The 24,681-nt window shown below is 44.6% G+C and overlaps 1 protein-coding gene across 2 annotated transcripts in view; it reads right to left on the reverse strand.

Moving 5' to 3' along the window:
• LOC147431569 (uncharacterized) overlaps positions 1-12,092 on the reverse strand; it is a 67,709-nt gene extending 55,617 nt beyond the window's left edge. The window contains exons 1-2 of one of the 2 annotated variants that reach the window (XM_086494125.1): positions 11,467-12,089; positions 10,267-10,847 (exon numbers count right to left, since the gene is read on the reverse strand). In XM_086494125.1, coding sequence (XP_086350251.1) covers positions 10,267-10,847; positions 11,467-11,616 — 731 coding nt within the window. In that variant the 5' untranslated portion in view covers positions 11,617-12,089. Of the gene's footprint in view, positions 1-10,266; positions 10,848-11,466 lie in introns of both variants that reach the window. The other variant, XM_086494126.1, reaches the window with a different exon arrangement.
• Positions 12,093-24,681: the final 12,589 nt, after the last annotated feature.

Here is a 24,681-nt window from a genome sequence, read left to right on the forward strand (position 1 = left end):
GTGAGGGACGTATACACAGAGTTGCAGTAGAGGCTCCACAGGTGGCAGAGTGCTGTTTTCAAAGGATCCGAGTGGTGGGAATCTGCGGGAGGACTTGTGTCATAGATCCCGACCCAGCAGCTCTTGAGACTGGCCACTGAAGGCTGTGGGTTTGGGAGAGCTATCCACTGGCACGAGTATAGTGGGATCCTGGAGAGTTGCTTTGGAGGGACCCTTTCTCCTCAGCAGACCATCTACGTGTCCCTTTCTTTCAGTACACTGTTCGACTGGGACGTCACATACTGGCAATGCAAAGAGAGGCTCGTCCTGCTGTGCAACACCTCATTGGCAGGAGGAGGGTCTCACAGTTGAGTTCTTGGCAGCTTTTTGGGAGAGGTTGTGGGACTCCAGAAAGCCGAGGCGAGTCACTTTGTTCCATTGGCTCGTTGCACACCGAGCTACAGCAGTTGGGAGCTGGATTGTACATAGTGGTCTCTCGGCCGCATGTGCAGCTTGTGACCATCTTGTGGAGAGTCAGCGTCACTGTCTTTGGGACTGTCCTTTGGCACAGCAGCAGGTGTGGCTTCGTGTTCTTCAATTGATGCCAGCTCTTTCCACAGCTCGGCAGGCCGCAGTACACATAGGGAGCAGCTGCTTGGTCTACTTTCACGGGCCCGGCACTTCACTTTGAGCTATCCTCCACCAGCACGATGATAGTGATGCAAGGGGGTCGACCTACACTCCAGCCTGCTACAGAGCTTACTCCACAGGGGTGGTGCAGTGAGAGAGAGGAGTGTTGGGAGCTCATTAGCGGCCTGACACTCTGGTTCATTTGGCAGGCCCGTTGCTTCCACATCTTCGAGGCTTGCCCTGTACCACCAGCAGAGACTGTTCGAGATCTTTGGCCAGAGTTGATCCATACTCTCACAGGAGAGTTCGAGAGACTCCAGGGCAGCTCTGACCGCATGCGGGAGCGCACAGAGGCTTTCCTTCAACTCTGGCGTCCTGGGCTTTTCTTCACCATGGTCCAGGGTGTGCTCAGATGGCACTACCGTCCACCTGTGCGGCTCTTCCCTCCTCCCATCTCTTGATTTAGCCTTATTGTACATATGCTGTTTTTTCATTGGGAGAGTCTCCCCATCATGATTGTTGTAGCCCTCTCTTGCAGAGGTGGTTGTAGCCCTATGGGCAGTTTTCATTAACTAATAGAAGGATCTTTTTCTCAGGAAAAAAAAAGGAGCAGGGCAAAAGGGGCAAATGAAGTGGCTAAAGGGCAATGCCAGCAGCCAATAACTCGGCCAAGGCATTAGGAGCCGCAAGCGTAGTTGTTGTCCCGGTCCCAAATGAACCATCACGATTTGCATCTCTACAATTGGGTAGCACTGGTGGGTTGTCCTTGCTGAGTAGTAACTCCACCACCACAAGCTACTAAAGCAATGTCACCCGCAACAAGGTCAAGGGAGTCTCAATCTTGAAGATGCGAAGAAATCCATTGCAAAGCAGGTAGAAGATTCTCCCAAGTGGTAGCATGAAAAGAGGAAACAAGGAACTAGTAAAGAGAGTCATACTCCAAGGAAAGCCTGGCCAAAAGTCGAGTAGCCATATCCTTCAAAGTGATCACCTTGCCACATAGAGAAAGCACCTTTTGATGTAAGGTGCAGCGGAATGAATGTTGTATTTTCTCAAGATTAGTGATCTTTATTGCTCAAGGTTCCTTTTAGTTCTTAGGGAAAGAGAGAGCTTTCCGTCTTGTGGAGAGTGCTATGATCACGAACAAAGTGAGTGGATATTGTGCGTGCAAGTGAATGAGACTGAGAGGAGAGAGAAGAGATACGACACCGAGAGGTTGTAAAACCCTCCTCCGAAGGCCCCACTCTCGTCGGTGAGAGTGGTCTACTTTGATTGCACAAAGGTGTACAATGCGAATGCAATGGACTGATGCAATGGGACTATGCCGATAACGACGACGGTGGTGACGACGACGACTTGATGGCTGAAATCTGGGATCTTCTAATCGCTGAATTCGGGGACTGTTTCGGTGGCTGAAAATAACTGTTTTGACTGCGTTTTCTTGGCTAAACTTGGGTGGACTTCTGCAACTGAATGGGGGCTGATCTGCTACTGTTCCTCTGCTGAGAATCTGCGTTTGTCAATGGCTGAAATCTGCGTTTTTGTCAAGGCTGAAAACGCTGGAATAATGCTGCAAAAACGCTGATGCCAAGGGGTCCTTTTGCTGCATTCTATGTGAATCTGCAACCCCTAGGTGACTTGGGGGTTGATGACGATCAAGCATGGGCTGAAATCGCCATAGGGCTCTAGTACTGATGAAGGCAACAAAAACGCTACAAGGCTGATGTTGAGGGCGAGGATGCAAGAGAGGAAACGTTGAGAATCTGCTACTGCCGGCAGTCACTGTGAAAGCAAAACGCTGGCTGATATCTGTATCCCAAAAACGCCAGGACTCTGATGGAGCAGGCGAGGGATGGGAAGTCAAAAAACGCTAGAGGGTCTGGGGGGTACTGCTGAGAAGTTGCCTGTTGAGCGGGAAGCTCCTGCCGCCTCTCCTGCCAGAAAGTGCTAACTTGGGTTTGCTTATATATTAACTTAGCAAAATTGCCCTACCTACTTTTGTTGGAAAGTCACTTAAAAATAATAAGTGAAAATAACCAATAAATAGGAAAATAGGCTAAATGCACTGGAAAATTCCCCTAACTGATGCTAATGGATTCTGATGGGAATTCCAATGATCATGCTGTGTGCAACCGGAGGATATCCATCTATGCTAAGTGACTAGGCATGCACGGTCTACGAATAGACTCACAAAAGTGCCACATCACTGCTAATCTAGACTGACTGAACTGACGGGAACCCTACTATGGTGTAGCTTGTCCACGGACACATAGGGTTGGGATGTGTCACATGACATTTGAAGCTGCTACATATGAGAAATAAGAGCCGAAAGAGAAGGGAACTGAACTATCACGTGTACATCTAACCCTATGAGCATGTGGACAAGCTAACTCGTACTTCTAGTGTTTAGGACAGCCTAGGAAGTGTTCTAGCACCCTTGTGAGTCTTGACACAGGATGTGTATGTCCATGCACTTTAGATTAGTTGCATACCCTTTGATTGCACATGAGCCTGCCAGTGTATGCTAGGTGTAAACACTGGGGAGTGTTCCCATACAGTAGCAATAGTACCCAACCTAGATAGTTCACTTAGCCAGCGTTTAAAAGTCGTGGGTGTCTTCTAGCACTTTGACTGCTCGACCCAGTCTATTAAGGGCTATAAAGGCAGCCCTTTGCCTCCACTTGCAGGACAAAGAGATCAGTACCCAGTACCAGAGGCACGAAGTGTCTTAGCACCTCCCAAGTACCCTTGCATTTTTTCAGAACCCTTCAGCCCTAGTGTTTTGCACAAACACCTGCAGCCATCAGTGTTTTTCACCATCAACATCAGCATTTTTGCATCACAATCATGAGCGATTGCAGATTTTCCCCGCAAGAGTGGATCAGCCAAACGTTTTCAGTTTTCAGCCATCCCTCATCATCAATTGCAGATTTCAGCCATTGCCTCATCGTCAATTTGCAGATCCAAGCCAAATCAGCCCTAGAGTTTTCAATTTTCAGCCCTCAAGCCTCGCAAATCCAAGCACCTGCAGCAAGATCCATCAACATCTTAACATCTAGGACCATTGTATCAGTATTTGTGCAATCTAAAGCAAATACCTCTCTAGCGATAGAGGGGAGCCCTTGGAAGGGGGGTTGGGGACCCCATGTAGTGTTAGGTCTCTATCTAGTCTAATGCACATCTCTCTCATGAAAGTAAAAGGAACTCTCTCATGAAGTAAAAGGAACCTTTGAGTATGCACTGAGCACTCATCTTGAGTTATCACCATAAATCACCTCATCTGCATATAACATGAACACTACACGTTAAGAAAAGACTTCTCAAGAGGATAGATTCGACCGGAGGTAACCGCCTCATACAACTTGCACAGGTAATCCCAAGATAACCTTATGTACTGATCAAAATGATGTAAGAAGGAAAATCATAAAATCTGCATAGTTGATGCAAAGGAAGGAAAACTCCTTGCGGTTGGTCTCACTCCGGGTATCAATGATGGCTTGTGTAACAACCGATGATGTAGTACTAGATCCAGTAAATAATAAGCCAACTGAAGAGGTAGGAGTTGCCGATGTAGAAGCAGTAGTCATGGAAGCCGAAATAGCAGGACACGTAGCATCGTTGCATTCCATAAGCCAATCCCACAAGTGCGGCTCCCATAAGCATGATCTTCATTACAGTATATCCATCCAATGTCAACGCACAAAGCGGGGACTGGTAGCACAAGCCAAGGGCGGTAATAGAACAATCATGTAAATAGAGAGTGATAAGTGGGGAGAGAGAATACCTAGCTGAAATCAGCAAACTCTAGCGCTGCCTGCTACCAAAAGATGAAGTATGCCAGAGTTTGAAAATTTTTAACGCTAAGGTACATGGAGAAATTCAACGCAAGGTATAGAGTTAGAAAAGGTTGTGTAGTAAAACAACACTACAAGCAGAGAGTGCGATCCCAAAGAGGCAGCAAGCGTGTGTGTGTTTTTTTCTTTTTTTTAAGTGGGAGAGAAACACGAACGTAGAAACACGGGAGAACACGAGAGAGAGAGAGAGAGAGAGAGAGAGAGAGAGAGAGAGAGAGAGAGAGAGAGAAATGAAATAAATGAAATGAAATGTTATATTAACGTCTTCAAAAGGCCACAATGACCTATGAGACCTGAAAGTTACAAAGTGGTGGATCTGATACAAAGTCAGAGTAACAAAATAACCTAACAACAGTACAAAACAAAGATATATACTATGGGGTCCTAAGTTGGTCGATGTGAGCCAGGCAAAAAACTAAGCAGAATAATGGGCGGCTTGTTGGGATAGCTGAATCACAAGAGATCTAGCATCGGTCGTTGACGAATCTCATCAATTTCCTCCATGGTTAGTAGTCTGACCGGGCGTCTTGTATGCCTGGCCAGCGTGCTCCGAATTTTCTGTCGTAGCCTTCGTCGATGCTGTGTAGTTCTTCGCAGTCGCAGGCGCCTGGATTTCCCCAGTTCCATTGCTCAGTCAATCAGTGTGCCTCTGGTGTGAGACGGGGGGGAGTTCTGTTGTGGGAGTGGCTCTTGCGGCTATCCCGTGTCTGCTCTGAAGAAGTCTGTGATTCGTCTTTGAGACTGGCTAGCCTCGCCATTCATCAGGCTATCTCTGTGTCTACGCAGCTCGAGCAAGAACAAACCCAGGCATCTCTGATCTTCGTATCCCATGACTCTTGAGAGTGGTCCAAAACCCTCTCTGAACAAGCAATGGAAGCGGCCTCGTATCTCGTAGTAGACGGGGCAGTGGCATGTATAGTGTAGCTCTGTCTCAGGTTCCATGTTACACAAGGGGCATGTCCTGTCCTCTGCTGGTACTCCGCTGTATCTCCCAGTCTCAATCCGCAACTGGTGAGAAGATGTGCGTAACTAGCCAATAGCACATCGTATCCCATGAGACAAGAGTGTATCCATGTATTTGGGTCTCGCCACAAAACCATCTTCCGTAAGTTGGATGAGGTGGTCTCTGTAGAAAGCCATCTTCGTGCCCAATTCCTGTGCTGGTTGTATCCATGTCCTCCTGGTGTCTAGCTGGGTCAGGTCTTGGCGGATGAGCTTGGTGATCTCTGACTGTGTAAGAGTGAGAGATGGTGCATCCAATGAGTACTGGAAAGGTGGCAGCCTGTCTATGCTGAACCCATGTGCCTGAAACCATGATGTCATCTCCCCATATCAGCATGTTGTATCTCCTTGTATGGCTAGCTGTCGAGAGGATTCAAGTGCTATGCGAGCATAACTGTCTCCAGGAAGTGCCCATGTGCGGTTTATGAAGGAGACTGATCTGGTGAGCGCCTCCACCACAAGTGGGGGGGCCGCTAGCTCTGCTCGGATAATGGCCCGTGGTACTGACGCCTTGGCTCTAATGAGCCGCGAGATCATAGAGCCGAGAGGTTTCTCCATGTTCCCCCATCCGTCTGAGCGACCCGGCCTCCCATGGTGATCCAGTGAAGGTCCCCATATCTCGGTTCCATAGAGCAATGCTGAAGCCACCAAGGTGTCAAAGAGCTAGAGCTTCGTCCGGGGCTCCTGAAATTGAACCTGTGAACACATCCTCTCCAATCTACCCAATGTTGCGTGGGCTCTAGTAAGTCTGGTCTTTGCTGCTCTTCTGAGTGAGAATGCAGGTCCGCTAAAAACCACTCCAAGGTAAGTGTAAGCGTCTGTGTACTCCATAGTCTCCCGGCCATATGTGAATGTAGGTGCTGACCTCCTGATCCACTGTGGGGTGGTATTAAACACCATAACCTTGGTTTTACCCAGGTTGACAGACAAACCACTTTCGTGGGCAAACGTATGCAAAGCATCCAATTGACGTTGCATTCCTTATGGGGATTCGGAGATCAACACTATGTCATCAGCATATAGCAAAAGTGGAATCCATGTCCCTGCCAACTGAGCACCTTTATCCCCATCGCCGTCAATGTAGTCAGAGACCTCATCCACATACATACCGAAAAGAGTAGGAGAGAGCGGGCAGCCCTGCTTCACCCCAATAGTGGAGTAAACCGGTGTAGAAAGTCCCTCCGGGGTGCGTACATGCCCTACTACTGATCTGTACAATGCCATGATCCCCCAAATGAGTTCTGTGGGTACTCCCATTTCCTGTAGTCTGCGCATCAATCTAGCTCTGGGTATCGTGTCGAAAGCTTTGCGGAAGTCCACAAAGCTACAATAGATCCGTCTTCCATGAGATCTGCCTTCTTCGATGATGGCCCTGAGTGTTAGGATATGGTCAAGAGTAGAGAAGCCTCTCCTGAATCCTGCCTGCCCAGTTGCACGTATCCCTTCCCTCTCTGCCCATCTACTCAGCTGTTGCTCCAGAATGGATGCATACAACCGTGCCAGTGTGTGCCCAATCATAATAGTGCGGTAATTCCCAGGCTCCATGGGGTCTCCTGATTTGAAGATAGGTACGATCGTAGATAGGCTCCAAGAGTCTGGTAGGCCCTCACACATGGCCCGGTTAAACATAACTGCTAGAAGCTCTGCTAGTAGGTCTTTGGCATGCATGAAATGCTCAGCGACTAGGCCATCATGATCATATGCTCTCCCAGTCTTCATCCTGTCAATGGCTTTCTTCACCATCTCAGCGGTGAAAAAGACACATGCGTGTGGGCATGGATCGGGGGGGTTGGGGAGGGCCGGCTGCTCGGGTATTGTGTACAAAGATGATGCGTACTGCCCCCAGGTCTCTATGGAGGAAATAGCGGGGGGGGGGGGGGGGGGGGGGGGACTGCTCATGAAAGAGCCGCCACGCCTCACGCGAGTCTTGACTCAAGAATAGCTGATATAGATCCTGCTCGAGTCGAGCCAAAAAAGCCCTCTTCTTCCGCCGCACCAGGCGTCGGAAGTCAATTTGTGACTGTCTATGAGTGACGTCCCCCAACAGCACCTCCCTCTGAAGTCTGGCTCTAGTCTGGCGGCACTCCTCATCGTACCAACTGTTCTGAGGCATGCTCCCTGATCGGCGGCTCTGCTCAGGCTGGGTGTGTGGGTATGCTTCTACTGCTGCCTCATGTAATGTCTGTGTCAGTATAGTAGTTAGCTCTTCCAGAGGTCGCCCCGGGTCCTCAGTGCATAGGCGTCTGTATATTCCATCCATGTATACAGAATCCGTCTCCCGTGTGAATGTGTAGCGAGTAGGGGCTGCTACTCGTGGCCTGTGTGCTACACTGAACTGAAAGGAGATGGTCATCGACACCAGAGCATGATCCACTGCCACCCCGATCGGTCTGGGCTCAACTGTGAGATCCTGGATACTAGAGATGAGATTCGGCTGTGCCATGACATAGTCTACTGTGCTGGCTCCATGTCTGTGTGGGAAGCATGTAAAACCTCCCGAAACAGGAAATCTCTGTAGGCCGTTCAAGATGGCCAATCCATGTGCAGTACCCATGTCTATCAGGTGTCGCCCATACTCAGTACATTCCACATCGTGTGATAGTCTGGAAAGGCCTGTCTCTCCAACATCTAGCTCTCTTAGCATCTCCTTTGAAGTATCATAAAACACTGCCTGGTGATGGGCAGTCCTAGCATTGAAGTCCCCTAGGATGATAATGTCACCGTCCCTAGAGAACTCCCATATGTCATCATCCAAAATAGAGAAAGGGGACTATCCTCTGGGTGATGCATAAACTGATGTACTCGGGGGAAAGTAGAAAATAGCTAGATAGAGGTATCTGCCTGTCTCTGCTTTCAGTCTCACCCACATGTACCTAGCCTGCTCGTCCCTGCGGGCTATATGTATCAATGGCTGCAGATCCTCTCTAAATAACACTGCCACTCCCCCTGAGCCCCGCCCTCTGTGCTCTGAGCGTGTCTCCTGTCTGTAGGCTGTCTCCCACCTGTATCCACTAATGTGAGGCATGGATTGCCCTGGGGCCTGGTGTGTCTCAGAGTAAAAGATGATGTCTCTTCCAGTAAAGCTATCCTCAAAGGCCCCCACATCAAGACGCATAGACTATTGCAGTTCCAGGCAGCTACTTTGAGTGTGGTCCCATAAGTCTCGCACCGTCATGTGGAGCGTCGTTCTAGTATTACCACTTTTCCGTCTCGATAAAAAGCGATCTTCCCTTTTTCCCTTGCCGCTCTAATCTCCGGCATTACTTCCTGCATATGAGCGATCTGCGAGAGGGTGAGATCATCCCCGAGAAAGATGCCAGTCAGAGAGAGAGAGAGAGAGAGAGAGAGAGAGAGAGAGAGAGAGAGAGAGAGAGAGAGAGGTGAAGCCAACAACTCATTAACTCCAGAGGTAGAATGATTCAAGATGACCAATAAGTGGACTCGGGCTACACTGATATAGTGAGCCAACTTTGGGTCAGGCACAACCTCCTAAAATACCCAACACGAAAAATCCATAAAACTGGAAACAACATATAAAATGGGTAAAACGTCTTGCACAAACCCTAAATGTTCCTAGAATCCCTACAAAGGGTGAAAGGTGGCAAACCACCAACCAAGGGCCTAAGTGCACATTAGAAAAGCCCTAAGCAAGAGTAAAAGCATCTGGAAGATGAACGAAAAGCTTTGGCAATAACCAACTTTTCCACATTTACAAGGTCATCAAGGACAATAAACAGTTGCACACACCTCCGATTCCAATGACAATTCGCTCAAACACAAGCCATGCTCGTGGCAAACTGGCCCTAGCCATTTCACACTAGCCATGCATTGTCCTGGTACCGTCCACTTGCTAGTATCATCACGAGCTTCAAGGGAAAAGAGAGAAAATAAGATAGATAGACACACCAAGATACACCTCCTAGTGACAAGCAAGGAGTGCAAAGATGTGATCAACAGACCTCTAAATGCCTTTCCACCCAGGACCGATGGTCACTAACACAAGCTAGGCTAAAATTTTCTCAAAAAGCATCACAACACACAGTACTCCACTTGCTCAAACTGGCTCTCGCCAATAAAGCTACAAGCTCCCTCACACGGCAATAAAATCCTAGAGAATGTTAGGCAAGATGCAAGATTGACAAGTTAAGCAGATTTTGATAAAAGAGGGAGAGGCCAACGAGTAACAGTCATGTGGGCGCCTCCAAACTCAAGAGACAAAGCCTCAAGAAACCAATAAAAAACATGTTGGACCCAAGGCAAGTTAAGCTTGAGGGCCAGACAACCGAATTCTTCAATGAAACACCACCAACAAACATATACACGATGTCAACTACAGAAAGGAACTAAACAAGCCTGGCTTAGTAGAAAAAGACTTTCCACACACACATTAAACCCCATTCCCCAAAAACACTCACAAAAGTCACATGCACACAAATTTCATCCCCCATCACACACAAAATCCTCCAACACCCACACAGACACAAGCACATATGAAAACAAACTCCACACACTCAGGCACGCAGACACACCTTTTGCAGAAATTTGTACTAGTACCCTCTCAATCACCTCAACTCAACTCCAGGTTGACAATGGTCATCAAGCCCATGCTTCATGGTGCAGAAGGCAGAAGAGATGCAATTACATAATGCCTAGATTCAGAACTAACACTGGATACTCTAAAGATAAAAAGTTTCATAGCCCATGTAATATACGCCAAGCCCTCTTGATGGGGCTTTCAAAAAGACTTCTAACTTCTTTTGTTGAAAATTAAATGCTCAAAGCAATAAGAATTCAGTCATACCATCCCCAAAAAGACCAGTCCGGAAATGGTATATCATATGCTTCCTTGTGGCCACAGTATCTGAACAATGGAGGTGGAGAACCCTTGTGCTCATAATCAGCCTTCTTCACTGAAGGTCTGTCCATGCAATCAAACATTAAATCCACATCTGGAACCATACCAGGATACTTTTCCAAGAGTTGCAAAAGGCCCCAAAGCGTAAACAAAGCTCTTGGTAGAACACAAGCATAATAGAACTCAATGTAGAGGCGACCTCCCACAATAACCACCCGAAAAGCGGCATGTTGTTGAGCAGCTTTAAGACTTTCTCTGGTAATTTTGTTATGTCTCCAAGGGGATAGATCTTCATAAATCCATTGAAAAAAACTAGGACAGAGATCCATCAAATTGGAATGAAATTGAGTGTGACTGATAGGGCCAAGGATATCACTTAAGCAACTCAAATAATTACATTTTAAAATGGTAGGTAGCCTAGATGCACGATTCCAATTGTCTGAATCTGGGAGTGGAAACTTGTGCCATGGCGTTGGTCTCAAATTGTCCCCTGCTACTGTCTTAATATTCAAGGCAACGTAGTTGGCCTACATCACAAATGAAGGAATATATCATTAACAAGAAACCTCACAGAGAACTTGTCCGACATATTTTGCAAAGCTAAAGGTAGAAATGGGTTTCACAAAAGAAAACAATAGCAACACAATCAGCCTAGCACCCATTATGACTGAAGAGATGCAAAGGTGAAAAACACCTTAAAGAATGCATAGACAAGCTGGAAGGGTTCTTCCATTTGCTAACTTTAAAATTTCAGAGATGGCATACGTTTACAATGACAGTATTATGTAATACCATTACAAAAACTACCGGCTTGTACTACTTTGAAGGGGCACTTACATGAAGAACAATAGATCCAATAAAGATTATGTGAGCACCATTATGCAAACCCGAACCTAAGCAAACCAATAAACATACAACAACAACAATATATGCAGCAGAAAAAATAGCAACTTGAAATTGGAGGCAAGCAAGTGACAATATATATATATATCCATGCCGAAAGTCAGGCTTTGATACTCTGTGACAAAATTATTAAGAGTTTCTGACATATATTAAAGGCTATAATACATCCAGCTCTTTTACTAAGAATAGGAAATAGACCTTTCTATTGAATTGCAACAGAGCAATAAAGTGGAGAGCACTGACCTCATAGTAGATGAGAGCTGTGGCTATTGCAATCAGGAGCAAAAGAATGCCACAGTTAATAAATGTGGTAAACCTCGATCGTAGCAGAGAAGCAATGACATCAAGTGTGCCCTGTGATCTATAATTTGGGCGCAGTTTGCGTCCCGCCATCAGTATGGAGGTTAGCAGATCAAGGGCATGTTATGAAAGTTACGATATGAGATCATAAGAGGCTTCTTCCTAAGCCATGGCTACAAAGTATACTATATTTAGTAGACCTTGTGGGCATACTAGCATCCCCTTGGCAGCTGCCATGATTACAGGCAATTCATCAGACCTTGTAGTTGAAGCTTTCGCAGCAGTGAGAAATGCGCAAGCCCGATTTGTTGACGTGAGCTGAGCTCAATGAGCTGCAATACACAAAATCGTCCACAAGAGTGCTTGATTGTAAGGCCCTCCAATCTACAGAATCGAAGAGAGCGAAGGTGGGCTGCAGGTACTTCTTCAAATCGCAATTTGCAAAGCACTTCCGCTCCTGCGACCTGCACAAGCGAGCTTTAGACGAAAGCTACGATGTCCCGGAAAAAACACGGAACTTGGAAGGGAGGGACAAATGGCTTCCACTGCTGACCAAAGACTCCGCAGGCCAAAGAAACGTGGCAGTGGTCCAAAGTCATAAGACCCCCTCAATTCCCGAATTATTTAGGACTTTAGATCTGCCTTAGAAGTTAGAACTAAGGCTGGGTTCGCACAAGGGCAGCAGTAGCCCTCAGTGATTTTTGTGCCTCCACTCTCGTGGTTCACATGACATCGTAGCATAGCTAAAGATGAAAATTATCGAGTCCAAAACAACGAATCAGTGATGGTGTATTGGAACAGCTTGCGGCTCTCATCACGCAAGCCACGGCTCAACTCGCACGTCCACATATGGCGTTGAAAAGTGGTATGGAAGTCTTCTTCTTCGGGAGGGGGGGGTAGGCCCAAAACTCGCCATCTCCTTTTGGTCCGATCCATGCACGGCACGACACAAAAATGCCTCTTCCAAAAAAAATGTCGTTGCCCCATCTGAACCCATCCTAAACTAGTATGTGACCCGCGCGTTGTTATAGACAGCCAAGAGGAAACAAGGCCTAGTTTTGGTAACTTATGTCCCTCTCCCTCCTCCATGTGAAAACATTTGCAAACATTCTATATGCCTCCACAAGGTAGTGGCAATTACATTTTGAACGTTTCATTATCAAAGCAGATAATCCTCCATAGTTGTAATAAGTTTCTCCATGTAAGTATCAATAGTAACTTCTTGTGCATAAGGAGAGAGGAGATGGCATCTAGAAACTCTCATAAGACAAATCAATGAGTAGCCATTTTTCTAGTGGAAGTAAGGTGCTAAAACAAGAATGATGAAAGATGATTTTAAAAAGTTAGACCAAAGTCTTTAGTCTCTTCATCATCCCATCACTTAAGCATCGTGAAAGTTAAAGTAGATCCATCTCTTCTATCCTCTATTTCTTTCATACCACAAACCAAACTTTTAGTTCTTAGAAGTGATACACCACCCTCATCCCCATACACTCACCGATGCTTGGTAATGATTGATGCAAGCTCGTAGCCCATAGCCACGACCTTAGACTGGGATTGCACACTAATACTCCTCCCAACCACTCTTATATAGGTAACCCTCATTGCTATATGTAAAACCCCTTTACTAATGTGCACTCCTGGAATAGAACCCCCATAGGCTCCCATTCCCAAGGCTCTTAGCACAAGACCTTTGTCTTGGCGTTACTCCCCCCTTAAAGAAGAGTTTTCGTCCTCAAGAACATCAATGAAAAATCTCTACATAAGAGCATGTTAATCCTCATGGCTCACGGACACCCTATCACCTACAACGGACGTTGTATTATTTACTTGGTAAAGTCAGGTGCTAAGCTTGTCGGTCCAATAGGAAAAGGGTAAGAGTGATCGCCGATGAGAGGCGCACTCTAACTGGAACATTCAAGGGATTAGTTGGCTAAGCATGGGCGCCCAAGTGTGAATGGAGCGAGCTCATATAAAAGTCAACTAAACCTAAAATTCACTCATTCTCTCATTTGTGCAATTGAAGAGTGCTCTTGCTCCATCTCCATCTTCTTCTGCTCCATCTCCTTGTGTGTGTGTGTGTGTGTGTGTGTGTGTGTGTGTGTGTGTGCGCGCGCGCGTGCGTGTGTGAGAGAGAGAGAGAGTGTGTGTGCTATCGAGCATTGCGGCGGCACGACGGCGGCGAGGCGGTTGAGGCGGCATAGCGGCGTCTCCCTCTTCTTCGCGGCGAGGAATCCTCCACGACATGAAGCATAGAGCGGTGAGTGACACACCAATGCCATCTTTGAGCTTACTAGTTTAGGCTTGTGTGCTTGGAGCCATTTGTGGCTCGCACACAGTGTATCGGCAAGTTCCTTGCATTGACACGTGCGACATCTCTAGTGCCTTTCTACCGTTAAATTAGCGACCCCATACTTGTTTAATTTTTACCTTTACATATGTTTATGCATTTTATTATATTGAAATTTAATGTTTATTGTTGAAAAATGGTTCAAAATTCTGTTACCAATCAATTTGTCTGTCTAAAACTGCATATGCTTTTTAATTGTATATGAGAATGCAATTACTATGCCAAATGTTGTTTGATTTTGCAGTGACTGAAGAAGGCTAAGGACATTCATCTCAAATGCTCTTCCACCTCGACGAACGCGCTGCAACTCAATAGCTTCTGAGGAAGGAATCTACATCAGGAAGGGGGGCATGTTAATCCTCATGGCTCACGGACACCCTATCACCTACAACGGACGTTGTATTATTTACTTGGTAGAGTCAGGTACCGGGCTTGTCGGTCCAATAGGAAAAGGGTAAGAGTGATCGCCGATGAGAGACACACACAAATGGAACATTCAAGGGATTAATTGGCTAAGCATGGGCGCCCAAGTGTGAATGGGGCAAGCTCATATAAAAGTCAACTAAACCTAAAATTCACTCATTCTCTCATTTGTGCAGTTGAAGAGTGCTCTTGCTCCATCTCCCTCTTCTTCTTCTTCATCTCCTTGTGTGTGTGTGTGTGTGTATGCAAGAGAGAGAGAGAGAGAGTGTGCGATCGAGCATTGAGGCGGCACGACGGTGGCGAGGCGGTTGAGTGCAGCATAGCGGCGTCTCCCTCTTCTTCGCGGCGAGGAATCCTCCACGACAAGAAGCGTAGAGCAGTGAGTGACACACCAACGCCATCTTTGAGCTTCCTAGTTTAGGCTTGTTGTGTGATTGGAGCCATTTGTGGCTCGCACACAGTGTATCGGCAAGTTCCTTGCATTGACACGTGCGACATACGCGCACAGAGCACCAATTTTGAATCTAAACTTGCGTCAAATCTACTAGTCTACTTAACAAATACCAAATCTTTGTACTCATACATGGATCCATCTACTCGTAGCAAGACCACACGTTGTAAAACTATATGATTGCAATCAAAATAACATCTAAAGAGATCGTCCCTTTAGCCAAAAGGAGCCTCTGCATGGATCTCAAAATAAAGGAAGAGCCTACCTCAAACAAAATGCCCTAACTATGCAAAGTTGATTGCTCCTATTGAGCTCCTTCTCCTAAAGCAATTCCTTGCTGAAATCGGAATGCTTATAACTAGTCCAAATCAATCAAATGACTAATGAGCAATTGGACTTTCTTGTGAAAAAAAAAATGGTACCCTATGTCTAAGTCCATGGGTACATTTACTCTCCACATGCAGTGTAATGCCAAAAGTGATGTTGTTCTGTGTAAATGAGGAGCAACCTAGCATAGAGTGCCTAAATCCATAAAACTTCTTAATTCCACAATCTAGTGGATGTTACAATGTGCCCAACCATGGATGTTACAGTCTGCCCAATCATGGATGCATAATAACTGAGCCTACATCCCCATGCTTAAAAATTTATGTCCTTATAGTGTGGACTCGCACTCCTTGTAAGTTGAGTAGCCAAAGGTAACCCTACTTGTGATCAAGTCTAACTTCAAACTACACACTCATAGTGTTTTAAAATAGAAATGATGAAAGGAAAAAGTCAAAATTAGTAGCACACCTCATACTTGCTCATACCCATACATACATCATGTTGTTTGAAACAAAAATACTATGTGAAAAATTGAAACTAGAAACAAATCTATTGCACACTCTTGGTGTAAAACAATGATCGTATATCATTCCAAAAAGATACGTTTATTTGATCAAACTCTACAAATGTGAGACACACTTGTCTCACGAATACATTGAAACCGTGAACTTCCTTTGCTTATAGACAAAATGAGAGAGGCAAAATGAAAATAGAGGTACGTGTGTGTAACTCTCCACCCAACTTCTACTTACATAAGAAAAGTTCTTGCCCTTTTAGGAAAGCCAATGTGAATCGGCCCTTGAGGTTCCAATTTACCCTTTGGCATTTTCATTAGCCCCTATTCCCATGTTTGCAACCTTTCTTCTTTATAAGCACTCTCAAGCGTAGGCCAAATTCCTAGTTGCTTGCCACAATCCATGGCTAATGTTGACACCTTTGTCTTTGTGTTCTACAATACACACTTGACAAGCCATCCAACCTATTCACACACTTGCACTTTGTTTATCTTTAAGACCTAAGTCTTGTCCAAAGACCCTATCTATTCCTCAACCTTGTAAATTCACTGACCTTTGACTGCTTGTCAGTTTGTAAATATGCCAAGTTTTACCAAATGTCTAACATTCTCGCCCCTTTAATTGAGATCATTGTCTTCAATGATCACTGAAGAAGAGTGTAGTTAGAAAATAATTTTTTATAGCAAAACACTTGCAACATTAGGTGCAAAATGAGTTATGATCAACTAACTATTTCTTAGTTTAGTTTGTTTTCCAACTTTGGACTTCATGTTGTCCCTTGCAATATCTACAAACTATATAGCTATAGCTGAGGATATTATTAAGATAGTAGTCAATCTGACAACCCCATCAGAGGTCATAAATTCTTCTATATGAAGATTATTTTGATGTTGGTTATGGTCCTGATATTTGAAGTACTTGTTAGTTTATGATTCTGTATGGAGTGGAAAGACTGAGTACTATTTTCTCCACCCATTCAAAGATGCATTGCCCTCAATGATAGCTAATTACACAGAAGCTTAAGTGGCTACTTAGCTACAAAGATACTCAACAAACGTGTCCCATACCATACTGTAAATCAATACACGTAGTTAAGTAACTCGTCTGTCAAAGATCCAAGACTGCTTGACCAAAACAAAGAAAATAATAATCCAATGAAAAATTTTGTTTGGTTACATAGATACTCGATAAATGTATTCCATAACACATTGTAAAGCAATCCATGTAGCTAAGTGAACTCCTCTATCAATAATATTGATCTGCTTGACCCAAAGAAAGAAAATAATAATCCAATGAAAATTCTTGTTCAGCTATATAGATACTCAACACATGTGTCCCATACCACAATGTAAAGTAATGTTGGTTTGCTTGACTCAAACAAAGAAATGGTGTCATCATGAGGATCACAGTGACCTATTTACTGTCTTGAGCTCAAATTCTTTTATCTTTCTTAAATAGCCTGTCTACATTGGTCTAGATGAAGAGTCAAATGAAGTTGCTATCACCTTTATAAAATATACTCTTCATGTAGGGACCACAATTTAATAGAGTCTCCAAATTCTTTCTCTATATAACTTGCCTTTTCCTTGGCTATGCTCGCCCTTGTACTTCCTTGGCTATCAATGATAGGAGAACTCTATCAAACAAAACTAACAAAGTTTCATTATTTACCTTTCTATGCACGTGCACGTACTCAATGTTAAGAGAAAGAGAAGGAGAGAGCTTGAGCTCTTGCAAGCACACATAAAAACAGAGATGGAGGCAAACCTTTTACTCATTTGTCTTCACTAACTCAAGATGAGAAGCCTGCAAAGCATAAAAGGGAAAGTACAACGTAAGGGAAGCTAGTACAATGGTCTACCGCTAGTGAATGAGCTGGATGAATAAGTGTGCCATCACTCTGGTAGGTAGACCAAGTTGGTGTAGTCTAGCTGTAGTATCAATGGCAAAGATATGTGCATCCACCAAGGTGTGATAGTGATGATGCCTATCAATGATAGTCATCTAGGAGTAGTACATGTTGAGCTTGACATTCAACATTGTATTGCTCAATGCCATCTCTTGTATGCGAAGCATCGCTTGAAACCGCCATACCTTTACCTCTCCAAGGGGCCTTTGTGAAGGTATCTGTAATGTGCTCATCAATCGTCATGTGCTCAAGTTCGATGTTGCCTACCAAGACCCTCTCTCAGATGAAGTGGTAATGCATCTTAATGTGCTTTGTCCTCACATGAAACATTGGGTTGTTCTGAGCCAATTGTGTATTGTTGAGGTTGTCACAATAGATGACAACCAGACTCTATACATGTACTCCAAAGTCCTAAAGTACCAATCCCAACCATGCTACTTCACATGTTGCCACTGCAGCACCCCTGTACTCTGCCTCTGCACTCGATAGTGAAATTGTAGGTTGTTGGGTCCAAGCCCTTGTCGGTCAGCCCGTGGGAAAAGCCTCTCATAGGCATGCAATAGAGATCCAGTTAAAGTCAAGTTTGCATGGCAAATTGCCTTATATATGTAAGGTTTTAGAAAGAACAAATTAATCAAAAGTAGCGTGTGTTTCTTCTCTGCATACTGTGTCGAGTTCCTCTCTCTCCCTCTCTCGTGCCTCTTCTTGCTCTGCACCACCATGGTTTCATAGCACGAGTTCACAACAACTGGTATTAGAGCCCTACTGGGCCTCGGCGCTCGACAAGCAACACTCGACAAGCACAGCGCGGGTACAACCACTTGCAGAGGGGCCAGTCCAAATCTCGACCTGCATAAAACCATGCAAACCCATCGTCAACATGGTCGCTCTGGGCTGAAGGACAACTTTCGACCCTGTACCTCCTGCCAATTCGGCCTCTTAAGCCTGTTGTGAAGCAAACTGTAAACGGCGCTGTTGCCTGCAGAGAGCTCGCCATGATAGTTTAGGTTTTTTTTTTTTTCATCCAGTTTCACACTTTAATCAAGTGGCCACCCAATTACTATTTCAAGCTAGGCACTATTCCCACACTTGGGTACCCTCGCCCCTGCAGCACAGTGCTCGTCAAGCATAATAATCGGACAATCGAAAAGCAGATCAAGCATAATAATCGGACAATCGATTAGCAGATCAAGCATTGGTGAATTTCCAGATTGCAAGTGCTAAATTGGTAAGGCGTGTTTGCGACATATCAAAATGCTGCTATCCTTTGCATATTGAATATGGCATCAAAAGTCGACAAGTTCAATGGATCGGGCTTCCATACTTGGCAGGTCAAAGTTAAAGGCTATTTGATGCGCAAAAACTTATGGAACGTAGTCAAACATCTTGCAGCCTACGAATCCGGCACATGCGCTGCAGTTACAAGGGCATTATCTACTGAGCTACAAAGGAAAGACGAACAAGCTTTCTAACCTCCTTAGAAGACGATTTTATTCATTATTTGGACGATGTTGATTCTTCAAGTGCTGCCTGGATAGAGTTAGAGAAGCTTTTCGGTGCCAAAGCTAAGTATTCAAAAATGAGTTTAAAAATGGAATTATATTCCATCCGCATGCGTGAAGATGAAAACATTGCAGCTTTAGCCAATAGACTAAAGAGTATTAGAACTCAACTTGTTTATGTCGAAGCTTCAGTACCAAAAGAAGATCTCATAGCCATTTTGTTAAAAGGTTTGACTGACAAATTTCATCAGATTGTTACTGTTTTAAAAGAGAAAGATCCGCTGCCATCCTTGGATGGTATCATCAATTCATTGCAGGAAGAAGATGTTGGGGTATAAAGCCCAATGTGGTCGCCCAGGTAAGTGGGCGGGCCGCCAGGTATGTACACATATTCTTTTGTTAAAACCTAATAAGAACTCACTATGCTCTACACATTACAGTAGAGCGAGTTCACCATATCGTCGCGCTCTTCTTCTCGCACTCTCTCTCGCGTCGCACTTCCGCTCGTACTCCTTCAACTGGTATCAGAGCTCAGATCGAGGCTCGGGGCAGCACTACAGGAGGCTAGAGTCACCAGCTCATATTGGAGTGAAATTTGACAGGCGAAGACACGTCCCCAAATCCTGTGGTCATCTCGGACACCGTTCGGCTTCGACAAAGGTCTGCGCAAGCCATTTTCGACTACGTGGTCTCAGCGGGTGCAGATCCGACTCTGCAAATTTGTGGTTTTCGGTCTACGATTGCAGGTGCTGAGGATATCGACACTCCCAGAGTGTTGATTTGTGGTTGTCTACACATCGAAGGACGGCTCACAGTTCTTGGAGGCGTGTCACATACGACACGGGCGCATCTACACACAGACTCTAGGCGACATCCACTAGTTCATCAGGTAGCTTGTGTTTGTTGCTTGATATTCCAGATTTCATCCTGACATTGCAGGTACTTCCACATGGGATGTATTGTCAGAGATGATGTATGTCTGTTGAGGGTTTGCTGGCTGTGAGTCACGCAGCAAACAACCGCCGCATCGATTACAGCATACAGTGGGAAATTTGTGGATGTATGACTTTGTGGGAAGTCTATGTACTGTCAGATTTACTGCAGCCTTTGTTGAGGGTCGAGTGAGGTTTCATTGAGCTGGGGGATTCTCGAATGTTGAGATCCTTTCGATGATACAGGTCTTGGAGCGATCCCTCGAGCACCCTTAGATAGGCAGCTAGGATGTATTGACTGTGAGTTAGACAGTTGGGATTGCATCTTTGCTTTACTGCTGTTGAGGCATTGTCGCAGTCTATGCTTATAGGACAATGACAGGACAGTGAGAGACAGTACAGGTGCAGGACAGGTTTACCCGCAGCTTACAGTGTCAGAGAGACAGTGTTTTTTGAGCTGTTTTTTGGTCTGTTTTTAGTACACCATAACCATTTTACAAAGGAGACTCTGCCAAAATTTATGCAGAATCTGAAGCTTTCTTGGTTCATTTGACAGGTTGATATTGGTTCAGAGGTTAGTTTACAGGGGAAACTCTGCCGAATTTTTCCCAGAAAAGTAAACTACTGTGAAGCGTACCTATGGCTGGATCACAGGAGACTGCTCTTTACAATATCAAGAAGCTGGATGGAACCAATTTCTCATTGTGGAAGAAGCAGATTTGGCACGTGTTGGTACAAAAGAAGAAGATAAAACCTATAAAGCTCAAGGGGATAAAACCAGAAGATATGGACGAAGATGAATGGAGCGAAATGGATGAATTGGCACTTTCTACCATTATACTGACTTTGGCAGAAAGCGTTTACTTCAATGTAGCAGACGAGATGTCGGCTTATCAAGCATGGTTAAAGCTGAGTGATCTTTATGAGAAGCAGACTGCAGCTTCACAGGTATACTGGCTTAAGAAGCTTGTTGACTTGAAGATGAAAGAAGGGACACCTATGTCCAATCATCTGAATGAATTCAACACAATCTATAGTCAGTTGTCAGCTCAAGGTGTCAAGTTTGATGAACCTGTTAGAGCTATGTTCCTGTTGATCACATTGCCGAAAAGTTGGGACACTTTTCGCACAGCTTTGAGTAATTCTGCACCTCCAGATGGTTTGAACATAGCAGGTGTAGAAGGAAGTCTGCTTATTGAAGAAACCAATAGAAAGACAATAGAAAAAGGCAAAGGAACAGCCTTAGTTGTCAGGGGAAGGACCAAAGAAAAGTACAAAGGTGGAAAGAGGAATCAGTATCGTAGCAAGTCCCGCAGTGCTAAAGGCAAGAGTGACATAGAATGCTACCATTGTGGCAAGAAGGGTCACATGAAAAGAGACTGCAGAGAATGGAAAGCAGAAAAAGGCAAAGAGAAAGCTGAAGACCATGGTGAGAAGAACAAGTCCTCAGTGAAGATTCAAGAAATAAATGTGACAAACAATGTTGCAGAGGATGACAGTCTAGTGTCAGGAGACATCTACTTCTTGAAGAATACAATGGACTCAGCTCTTCTTATAGCATCTGATGGAAATGCACTGAGTGATTGGATTATAGACTCAGGGGCATCACTTCATGTGTCTCCAAACAAGGAGTGGTTTACCTCTTATGTGACCACTAAAGATCATGTTCGGCTAGGCAATGGGCAGACATGTGAGATCTTAGGTGTTGGAGATGTACAATTGAAGTTTCAGAATGGCTCTTCTTTCACGCTGAAGAATGTGAGACATGTTCCCGCAATTACAAAGAGCTTGATCAGCACAGGTTTACTTGATGATGCTGGCTACGTCACCACTTTTGGACAGAACATGTGGAAGATATCCAAGGGTTCTATGACAGTAGCACATGGAGTAAAGTCTGGAGGACTTTACATGATTTATGTATCAAATGTCTCTAAAAATGTAATCAATGTAACCGAGCAGCCGAACGTTTCTTTGTGGCATAGCCGGTTAGGACATATGTCCAAGAAGGGAATGGAAATCTTGTCTCGTTCTGGTTATTTTCCTGGATTTTCATTTAATGATTTTGAATTCTGTGAACATTGTCTGTATGGTAAGCAAACACAGCAACCACATAAGCATAGAAGCAGTAGAAGAGATACACAGTTGGCACTTGTTCATAGTGATTTGTGTGGACCTATGCCTAACCTATCTCTAGGGGGAGCTTCTTACTCGAGGAAAGTATGGGTTTACTTTCTCAAGCACAAGGATGAAGCGTTTAATGTTTTCAAAACGTTTGTGACACTTGTGGAGAATCAGAGTGGCAAGAAGCTTAAATGCTTACACACTGACAATGGTGGAGAGTATGTTTCAAAGGCCTTTCAGGACTTTTGTGAGTCAAAAGGTATAAAATGTGAACTTACTGCTCCTTACAATCCTCCTCAAAATGGTGTTGTTGAGAGGATGAATAGGACCATACAAGAGAAGGTCAGAAGTATGTTGTCTAATGCACAACTACCAAATGGGTTTTGGGCTGAAGCTGTATCAACAGCTGTTCATCTTGTAAATAGATCTCCTAGCAAGGTTTTGCAGAAGGTTCAGTGCCAGAGATGGTATGGTCAGGCAAAATGCCCTCATATAAGCATCTCAGAGTCTTTGGTTGTGAGGCATATACTCACGTTCCAAAGGAATTTAGGAACAAACTTGAGCCAAAAAGTAGAAAGTGCATCTTTCTAGGCTATGGTAATTCTGGTGAGATGGGGTAGAGACTTTGGGATCCCGAATCCAGAAAGGTTGTCGACAGCAATGATGTTCACTTTAATGAATCCAAATATTATTCTAAACCAGAGAGGGTTGAGGAGATTAGAAGAGTTGTCTTCCAAGAAGATGGACCTGCACGTGCAAGACAAAATGTCAGGGCTCAAGAGGAGCAAGGACAGGATAGAGTGGAACCACAGGTTGTGGCTGAGCCTGAGCCACCTATTGTGCGTAGATCTGGACGTGTCACGCGACCTCCTGATAGGTTTGTTCCATCTATGAATTATGTCATGTTGACTGATTGCAATGAGCCTTCATGTTACAAGGAAGCAGTGCAAATGAAGGACTTCGGGAATTGGCAATTGGCCATGCAGTCAGAGATGACAGCTTTGCATAAAAACAAGACATGGAAGCTAGTTAAATTACCACAGGGCAAAAAGGCTCTACCTTGTAAATGGGTTTACAGGTATAAGATCACCGCTCATGATAGTCAGCCAAAGTACAAAGCAAGGCTTGTTGCCAAGGGCTTTAAGCAAGAACAAGGCATTGACTTTGATGAAGTCTTCTCTCTGGTGGTCAAGATGACTACATTGAGATGCTTTCTTGCATTGGTTGCCATATTAGATTTGGTGTTGCACCAAATGGATGTCAAGACAACGTTCTTGCATGGTGATTTAGATGTGGAAATTTACAAGCAGCAGCCAGAAGGGTTTGTTGAGAAAGGCAAGGAAGATTGGGTATGCCAGTTGTTAAAGAGTCTTTATGGCTTAAAACAATCACCGAGGGCATGGTACCATAAATTCCACAAGTTTATGCTTTCTCAAGGCTACAAACGTAGTGAGTTCGATCACTCTCTATATACAAAGAAGGCTAAGGATGGCAGTTGGGTGATCCTTATTTTGTATGTGGATGACATGTTGATTGCTGGCAAGCACTTGGAAGAAATTTCAGCTTTGAAGTCAAAGATGGCAAAATCGTTTGACATGAAAGACATGGGTGAGGCAAGTCATATACTTGGTATGCGCATTGAGAGAGACAGATCAAAGAAGTTGATTTGGTTATCTCAAACAGAGTATATTGACAAGGTTTTGCAACGTTTCAATATGGAGAAGGGAAAGGCATTGAGTGTTCCATTGCCACCATATGTGAAACTTAGCAAACAAGATTGTCCGGTGTCTGAGGAAGAACAGGCTGAAATGGATAAGATTCCATATGCGTCTGCAGTGGGTATTTTGATGTATGCAATGATTGCTACTCGCCCAGATATTGCATTTGCAGTGGGAGTAGTAAGTTGATACATGTCAAACCCAAGCAAGAAACATTGGGAGGCAGTGAAAGGAATATTGAGATACCTCAAAGCTACAAAGAGTATGTGCATATGCTATGGGAGTCAGGAGCTAAGTGTAAAGGGTTTTACAGACTCAGATTATGCAGGTGACTTAGACAACCGAAGGTCTACGTCAGGGTATGTCTTTACATTGGCTGGTGGAGCAGTATCATGGCGTTCTAGATTACAAGATTGTGTTACTCAGTCTACTACAGAGGCTGAATATGTTGCAGCATCAGAGGCATGCAAAGCATCAATTTGTCTTAATCGACTAGTAACAGATTTGGGAATCAAAGAAGAGATGCCTGTGTTATATTGTGATAGTCAAAGTGCTATACAATTGGCTCACAATCCAGTTTATCACTCATAGACAAAGCATGTGGATGTGAAGTATCATTTCATTAGGGAAATGCTCGAGGATAAGCAACTTCAGCTTGTCAAAGTTCACACCACAAAAAATCCTGCTGATCTACTTACAAAAGGACTTCCCTCAGAGAGCTTTGCGCATTTTCGCAAGCAGTTAGGTGTAGGGTAGTACATCACTTCTCTACATCTCTTGTATATTAGCTTGTATAGTAGCTTCTCTCACACTTAAAGTACCACATTGGACTTTAAGTGGGAGGTTGTTGGGGTATAAAGCCCAATGTGGTCGCCCAGGTAAGTGGGCGGGCCGCCAGGTATGTACACAT

The sequence above is a fragment of the Adiantum capillus-veneris genome, chromosome 21 (genome assembly GCF_014529385.1).
Source record: "Adiantum capillus-veneris isolate H3 chromosome 21, ASM1452938v2, whole genome shotgun sequence".
NCBI classification, from domain to species: domain Eukaryota; kingdom Viridiplantae; phylum Streptophyta; class Polypodiopsida; order Polypodiales; family Pteridaceae; genus Adiantum; species Adiantum capillus-veneris.